The following is a 9028-nucleotide window of genomic DNA, read 5'->3' as shown; positions in this document are numbered from 1 at the left end:
AATATAAATATCAACAAATAGCTCTTTATTCCATAAAAATAATTGTTAATTTAAATTTTTTTGAAGTGGGAGTACCAATACACCTTAATTTGCGGGTGTATCGTAGAAGTTCCCAATTCATTATTGATTAGAACCAATTGCATCACAACATGTGCATATTTATTTTTTTATTACAACGAGGACCAGTGCCCAAGATAAGTGCATATTTTAAACTTCTTTTTTGAAGAAGCAATTTCTTTTTTTTAATATATAGTAACAGTAACTGGCTCACATCTTCAACACAAGATGTGCCTACAGAATGCAACAACATGTCAACGCAAAACAAAAGCACAATTAACAGATGTCTAGACAATTAAGAGGGCATGATAGCCAACTATGGACACCTAACACATAAACAACATTAGCCGCCTTCATCCACCAGTAAGAGTGGATTTTTACTTTTTCAACCAGCTGATGCATATTCGTCACCTTATTTTGAAACAACCTATTGTTACATTCAGACCACAAAACCCAAACACATAAAAGCCACACAAGTTGCATAAATGATCGTCTTGTCGCCGATCCGCCTAACAGATAAGTAAACTGGTGAAAATGATCATGTATATAAGGCAGATCAGCCCCATAGACCCCTATCCAACCACGAATAAGATGTCAAAACTCTTAGAAAATGGTACAAGAAACGAACAAATGTTGTGCCGTTTCCACTTCACCGCACCCAGCCACACACATTTGTGCCTCATGAGAGATGATCCCGCGAGCCAGAAGATTAGATTTGGTAGGCAATCTGTTGCGGAGTAGTCGTCATGCAAGGAGAGACACCTTTACCAGAACATGTATGTGCCAAATTAACTTAGAAATCGTATCCATAACATGTCTGTCATCTGCAGTGAGCATGTGATAAACACTACAGACATAATAGCCACCATTATTATCAAGGCGCCAATTCCATCGGCCAGTGATCGAAACATGCAAAACAATGTCGGACAACAACAACCTACACTCCCGTAACATCTCCTCCTCCCACTCCCACAACCTCCGCCGCCACCACCAAGTCTCTCCCCCCTCCTCCACCCCAACGAAAACATGCCCCCCACCATGTATATATGTAGGTCAATTACTCCTTTTAAACTTATGTCTTGATTGACTTTGTCCAAAGCTTTGTACAGGGGAATCATAAGGCTGAGAGTTGCAAGAAACCATAAGATCGTTATTTCTAACATACTTGCTGATAAGAACTTTGCACACTATAACTCATCTGGTTTATTTATGAGGTTTTACATAATCTTCTTCAAGAAAGCCTCATTCATACGATACAATGTGTTGCCTTTTATTCCATAAAGAAAATAAAAATGTGTTGCCTTTTAAGATGCGTTAATATTTATTTTTCACCTGTACACTTATTTTATAAAGGATATTTGTAAAACTAAATGTTTGAAATTGTACTATTGTTCATGTTGTGTCTTCTACAACGTTGTTAGCAAAATCTTCCGACTTCAGTTTGTTGGAAATTTCGACTTTATTGCGGTCCACCTCTGGTCGCTTAAATTGCGGCCTTTGGTTTGTCTTCATTGCAGCCTCCAACACCTTCATTATGTTGGCTTTGAGGGGGATGGATTTAATCTCACATCGGATAGATAGGACTCTTGAGAAGAGTTTATAAAGAAGATGCACTCTTCACCTTGTAAGCCGGTTTTATAAAGATGAGTTAGGCCCCAAATTTCACAACATGGTATCAGAGCCTATCCTAGATCTATTGCGGGCTAAAGCATAAAGGAGTGTGTTCGAAATTCCATCTTTATTGCGGTCCGCCCCTGGCTGCCTAAACTGCGGCCTTTACTTTGCCTTCATTGCACTCCTCACCTTGCAAGCCACTTTTGTAATGAGTTAGACCCCAAATTGCAATACTGTTGTGTTTTGTTACCATTTCATTATTATCTTTTTACTATAAGTAATGGTTTTGGTTAAGCATATTAGTTAGTATTAACGCATGTATTAAGTAAATGTTATCGTATTAAGTAAATGTTATTAATACACTATTACTATTATCGGTTAATACGCGTGTCATGACGCCCTAATAGCTGGCCTACACGAGTATCATACTAATTTACCGACAATAATTACTAATCTAGCATCCACGTGTCATAATCTTAAGGTCCATAAGAAAATCTTAGAAACATAAGAATTTAAAATAACAACTAATATACCAAAATAATAAATAAAATATTTTAACTAATATTTTTCAAAAAAAAAACTAATATCTCATGAATGATGAGTGTTATATGGATACTCACATTCTAACATCCACTCGTGAAACACATGTGACATGTGGTTCCCACGATTTGGAAATTAATCTCATATTCAATAGTGAGACTCACATGAGTTTTATCTAATAAAAGAGTTATGGATAGAAAGAATGTCCTTGGTATTTCTCTGAATGTATTGGACCAACTATAAGCCTTCTATCGTAACTATTCCTCCTTGGAACCATTTTCTTCACTCACTTTGGATACTTTCTCAACCTGACCCCCATTCTTGAATTCAGTTAACTCTTTCTCCTTTGAACTAGTTTCATCACTAACCTTGTCATCAATTTGTGGATTGACATTTTTGAATTCAGTTGAATTTTCCTCCTTGGAACCATTTTCTTCTTCACTCACTTTGGATACTTGATCAGCTGTAGGTCCATAAGCCCAACTGCATACTAAGTAATACAGTAGATTAAGAACATTAATTCCAGCTATAACCCATAAATATTTGTCGAAATGACCCTTGTTAATATTATCAGAAATCCACCCTTCATTTCCTCCACTTGAAGTAGTGTTTTCAATCGTACTGAATACAAAAGAAGATACCAAGTTTCCGGCAGCCATTGCCAATCCAGAAAGTGCAGAAGAAACACTAGACATAGTCTTTGGAAACTCTTTGTAATAAAACTCATTTTGGCCAATAACATTGAATGCTTCAGCTATACCAGCCAAACAAAGTTGAGGTGCAAGCCACATTGCAGACATTTTCAACACTCCATGAGTATTATTCAAAAATCCTGCCTGTATTGCTTTCTTTCTCCTTATACTCTCAAAAATTGCTGCAACTACAATGTGAAGAAAATTAAAAAACAACCCAAGTCCCATTCTTATCATTGGACTGATACTCGCTGGTTTCCCTCTTATCTTTGATGCTAAAGGAATAAGAACACGATCATAGATAATTATCCATATAAGTATTACAAAGATAAGGATTATTGTAAAAGATCCTGCCGGTACTTCAAAGTTTGAATTTGAAATGATATGTCTGTCTAAGGATAAAGCTTGCAGCAATCCAAATGAGCCTCCAATGTTAATAGACATTGTGATTCCAGTTGACCACAATGGAATAACTTTAATAATGGCTTTCAATTCTTCAACTTGATCTACTGTGCAGAGACTCCAACGATTTATTATGGAACCATCTGAGGCTATATCTTGTTCATGATCCTTAATAACACAAGCTTTATTTAGAAACCTGAAAATGAAATCAAATGTTTAATATGGGAAATGATTTTTGTACAACCTGAATTTTTGCTCAAATAACACAACTGATTTAATCCGTATGTACAAAATATGCAAAAGCTAAAGTGATGGTATAGTAGTTTGATTCTATATACCTTAGTTTATCAGTTGGAACAACAAGGACTGAGTCTTTTTTGTGATGGTAAAATTCAGGTGAGGTTTTCGGTGGCAATGAAAGTTTTCTGTTCTTAAAGGCAGCAACAGATACTTGTGCAAAACCAGTGAGCAAGCTGGTTCTTTGTGTAATTTTCACATAAAGTGGAGAAGCAAGAAAGAACAAGACAGTGGATATAAGCATGAGTGCTGCTGGAACACCAAAACCAATTCTCCAACCAAGATGATCTTGGATATATACTATTCCAAATAGAGCTGCTATGACAGCTATAGTTGTGGAAGCATAATACCAAGTGAAGAATATTTCCAAAGCTCTATTGTTATTGGAATTTTCTTTTCTTTTAACTTGGTCTGCACCAAATGCTAAAGAACATGAAATACCACCATTTCCAATTCCTATCAGAATCAACGCAGAGAGTAACATTGCCATTTGACCTGGTTTTGCTGATATACAGCCTTCAGGTGGATTGCTGCAAGCAGGAGGCTGCGCCGCTGGGACCATGGCTGTTAACCACAGCATTGCCATTCCCTGTAACAACAAACAAACAAAAAAGAGGGATTGTTACCAACTTTTTTCGTTATACCAATAATTTCAGAATCATAATTGAATTATACCAAGTTTGGTGGAACTTTTTTCCTTTATATGATTCTTTTTCATACAAGTGATTATATCACTTTTGAATTGTAAAAAGGAATCTAGTTGAATATCATAGTTGAATATTTTATTTAACTACTATAATATTTAATTGATACGGGCTCAATATATGTCGACTATGATCTTCAATATATCAGACACGCCGCATATTGTCTTGCCTAAGACCATACCGAGTCCTAGTTGAGAAATAATCACAAATCAAGGGGTATTCGTTATGACATTATCCGTCTCTCTTTATGTTTCAGATTGGTGTTGCCCGCGGACTTTAGCCATAGATTCAAGTGTTCCTAATATATCTTTAATAAATCAATATGTTGTAAATCCAGATTCTACATATGCTTATCTTTTTATTTTCCTTCCGCATTAAAGTGTAGTATATATATTGAGCATGTCTTCTATGTGTGTGATTAATTCAAATATATACAATTTACTAAGAAAAACGCAATTGAATGATAAAAGGAAGTAAAACAAAAATGAATATATTATATTACCAGGAAACTGATAATAGAACCTATTCCAACACCTAGGAATCGACCAATATAAGAATCTGCAATAAAAGCAGCAACAAGAGGTGTGAAATTTCCAGCTGCAGAGGATATGAGAAGTATCTGGGTAGCTGTGGCAAGATGAAGATTGTAAGAACCCATCAAATACAATATCATGTTAGGTCCTAATCCAGTACTTGCCATCCTAGCAAGTGCCTCATTAGCTGCAACATCAAAACCATATTAATATTATACATCAAATTCAAGCTCATTCAATATAAAAATAAAAATGCATGCAAGTTATAGATATTAGATAAGATACCAATGATAAAAGGCATGGTGACAAGACCACCCTTGCTTCTTTCTGGTTTTTGTTGAGAAACCATTTCTTCTTCATCAGCAGCATCAACAGAACAAAGTTGAAGTTCCTTGTCCATTTTTTTTATTGGTATCTTATAATGTTCCTGCAAAAGATAGATATATAGAAAGATAAGTAGAGTGAGTAGCTAGCAACGTGGATGCAAATTATTATATTTTTATTTGAAGAAACCTTTTTTGTTTTCTTTCTTTGGTTTTACTAAAAAAAATATAAGTAAATACTGTCTTTTCCCATAAGTTTGCAAGCATGCTATCAATGATTTTGCTTCTTAGTGCATATTTAGAGTGGTGTTTGATAAAACAAAAGCACATCTGCACACTATTCGATTCGATGTAAATCAGTTGAGAATTGAAGCTTCTACGTTAAAATGTTTTTTGTCATAATTTTAAGCAAAACTTGATTTGCAGTCGCCCATCCAAAGAGACACTTGATAACATTGATATCAGATGTTGACTTTCTATAAAAGATTAAGATAATTATCATGTGTCTTCAATGTTCATAAATTGTTTTTAAGAGGATTGATTTTAATATCAAAAATTATTAACGACACAATTTTTTTTTTGTCAAATAGCCTAGGAGAAATTCACCTTAAAGGTGAATAAGTGGGGTGTTCGGGGTTCGAACCTCAGCCCCTGCATACAAATGCATTATCCCTTACCAAATGAGCTAAGCTCATGGGGACTAACGACACAATCATTTACCATTTTGTCTCTGCATAAATTATTTTTAAAATACAATAAAATTTAGTTTTTTTTTGTTTTAGATGAAGTGGTAATCCAGTGAAAATAAACTCACACATAATTGTGGGGTCCCGGGTTCGAACCCATGTCATGGTGTCCGGCCTTGCAATTTCGGCATTTGTCAGTTGAGATAGGACTTCTTGAGAATAAAATATAGTTTTAAATTTGAAGAATTGTGAAATGAATGTCAATTTGGTTTTGTGGACAATCAAGTCAGTTGCGTATGCGTGTGTATCCACTTAAGGTCTTAGAGGTCCCCAAAAATCAATTAAACGAATATATCTTCTCCGACTCTTATTTATTTGGCGGAGTCTACTCTGACTTATGGTGTAACTATAAGTGAACTAATTGACATATATAAAACTAAGTTTGCATTACGTGCCAAAGTTAGACGTTATAATGCTTTTTTTTTTTTTTGGACTAGCCGTGTAAAACAACTTTACTCTATCAATCAATTAAAACAACTTTACGCATCATCTTAAGTGTTAAAAAAAAAAAAATAATAAATAAAATAAAATAAAATCTTTTCCAATAAATATCATATCCCACGTTTCTTAATTTAAGCATTTGATTTAGAAGTTTTCAATGTGCATTTAGAGGCTTTTGCATAATGAAGAGGCTAACAATCAAAATGGTGTGGCATTGAACATAGACCATCACAATAATGCTTGTATTTTAATACCATTGCAATCTGTGACTACTTCTCCCTATAGCCTCAATTCATATTTAATTTGATGGAAGAAGATATTGAAATTTGACTATTTCAAGAAGAGTTTACTACATTTCCTTGACGATGATAATTTGAGCTCCAAAACCTTCCAACTAACAATACATAGTTATAAGTAGTGATTCTACTACAAAATTCTGATTATCGTTCAAGTATGAAACAAAGTTATAGTGAAAATTGTTAAACAAAATGAGAAAAAAAACAGCCTATATATGACCAATCTGCATCCAAACAATGTCTTCCTTCAAATCATGAAGAAAGAAACAAATTTAAAAAAGAAGTTATTGGTTTTAGATAGAGCGAAAAAAAGAAGAATATTAATGATTGGGATGAGAAAGAGAGGCACCAAAGATTAAATGTGGAGAAAACCAAAAATCAATATCATTTGTTAGTGGTGGATAGACCCTCGCCACTAAGCTGAGAAAAACAAAAATCAAAAGCCTCTACAAAAGGAACAAATTTGGTTTACCTGAATTTAGGTTTTCTTCCTGAGGGAGTTTTTTGGTTTGGTCCCCTCCCTCTTCTTTGTTTCCTTTTCTCTTTTAATCTATCCTTTGTGGGTTGCTAAAAAAAAAAAAAAAAAGCCTCTACAAAAGATTTAATTAACAAATGTCCAAGAATATTTGTTAAGAAATTATAAAAGTTGAAAAAACACTACTTTAAAAATTATTTATTTACCTTTTTAAAAGTTGAAAAATATCTTTTGTAATATAAATTACTTTATTTTTTTAATTGTTTAACTAGTACATGAACATCTGAGTGTATTTATTTAGTCGGTATGATCCAAAACTTATTGCAATCAATAAAACAAAATAAAAATGCAAAAAGGAGCATGTCAGTTTGTTAGTGGACCCTCACCGTTGTCTCGTCGACGCCTACAATTATTGTTTACTAAATTCTCAAATCTTTCATTTTGGTTTCACACCATTTAAAAAAAATAAAAAAATCTTCGTTTCACACCATTTAAAAAAAAAAACAAAATCTTCGTTACATTCAATGGTTTACGTATGAGAGTTTTTTTTTTTTTTTTTGTGAATAAAATATGAGAGTTTGACTTTACTTTCTTTTATTTATTGTCTATTTATAAAATAGATAGATAAACATAGTAGATTAATGATTAGTGGATCCCATGAGAGACTGGAAGTATCTTTCATTTTAAAATAATTGTGTTATTTATAAAAAACAAAATTGTTTCAAAATAATTGATTCATAATATTAATTATTTTTTTCAAATCTTAATTTAATATAGGCTTAAATAGGTCATTTCGTCCCTCCAAATATAGGTCATTTGAATTTTCATCCTTAAAATTATCCTTCCATTTTGCTATTGTAAATATTAATCATTTGAAAAATGGTCCTAATTACATCTGATTAGTAACTTCAGGGACGAAAATTCAAATAACCTAAATTTGCAGAGACGAAAGACATATTTAAGCCAACCACCTCACCCAATCATCACTTGCCACATGGCATCACGTCGCTAATGACAACCCACCTCAACAAAAAAACTCTAATTATGACCAAAAAGTCAAATGATTAATATTTGCAATGGCAAAATGGAATGATTAGTAACTTTATGGACGAAAATTCAAATGACATATATTTGCAGGGACGAAAGACATATTTAAGCCTTTAACATATTCTTTTTTGCATCATTGATAATGAGAAATGCGTCAATATTTAACATAACATTTAAAACCATTCCTCTCGCTTTCACTTATACATTTTTTCTTATTATGCATGAAATGACTAAAAAGTTCAATCAATATGGAACGGAGGAAGTAATAAATAAATAAAAAATAATAAATGAATTAAAGCCAAAATCTATGTTAGGATGATAAAGTTAAAAACTTTCTTTATGATATAGTGCAGCTCATCTATCCATCATTGATGTATTGATTAATTTATTAGATTTTGCTAGAAAATGTTTTAAACGTACTCTTTAAAGATCTTAACTAAAAAATTGTTTATCGAAAAAGTTAACTTTCAATGCATCAATTTTTATAAAAATTTACCTCTAAAGATTGTTAAGGACAGTGAGGACATTTATCAACATTTCTCTAATTTAATTTAAGAGAATGATAATCGGTGTCCAATAGTATTGGTTTACCATTCAAAACAAACAAGTTTTTATGAAAAAGTTGTATAATCATTATTTGGTAAAAAATAACATCTTATATTTTCAAAATAAAATTTTATTACTCGATTAATATTGTGTGGAAAAGAGGTATTATTGTTATTTTATAAAATTATCCTTAATAAATAACATGGGAAAGATAAATGAAAGAATTGAAAGAAGAAAGAGTAATAAATAGTTAAGGTTATAATAGAAAAAAATAACACTAATGTTATATTGGTATTGTAAAACGACATATGACTT

The 9028-nt window shown here is 32.6% G+C and overlaps 1 protein-coding gene across 1 annotated transcript; it reads right to left on the bottom strand.

Moving 5' to 3' along the window:
• Positions 1-2137: 2137 nt before the first annotated feature.
• On the bottom strand, positions 2138-5322 carry LOC11421494 (protein NRT1/ PTR FAMILY 1.2). The gene is made up of 4 exons (XM_024777409.2): positions 5125-5322; positions 4809-5026; positions 3644-4191; positions 2138-3501 (listed from the first exon to the last, which is right to left on the bottom strand). The coding sequence occupies exons 1-4, from the start codon at positions 5237-5239 to the stop codon at positions 2469-2471; spliced, it is 1914 nt and encodes a 637-aa protein (XP_024633177.1). The 5' UTR covers positions 5240-5322; the 3' UTR covers positions 2138-2468.
• Positions 5323-9028: the final 3706 nt, after the last annotated feature.

The sequence above is a fragment of the Medicago truncatula genome, chromosome 2 (genome assembly GCF_003473485.1).
Source record: "Medicago truncatula cultivar Jemalong A17 chromosome 2, MtrunA17r5.0-ANR, whole genome shotgun sequence".
NCBI classification, from domain to species: domain Eukaryota; kingdom Viridiplantae; phylum Streptophyta; class Magnoliopsida; order Fabales; family Fabaceae; genus Medicago; species Medicago truncatula.
Note: the sequence above shows the minus strand (reverse complement) of the source record. Positions and strands in the feature narration are given on the sequence as shown.

Bases quoted from the DNA above. Each gene is read 5' to 3' on its own strand.
- LOC11421494 (XM_024777409.2), bottom strand. From the start codon at position 5,239: ATGGACAAGGAACTTCAACTTTGTTCTGTTGATGCTGCTGATGAAGAA. The intron at 5,027-5,124 runs GTATCTTATCTA...TTGATGTTGCAG, and splicing joins CACCATGCCTTTTATCATTG to CTAATGAGGCACTTGCTAGG. The intron at 4,192-4,808 runs GTAATATAATAT...TTGTTGTTACAG, and splicing joins GTTCTATTATCAGTTTCCTG to GGAATGGCAATGCTGTGGTT.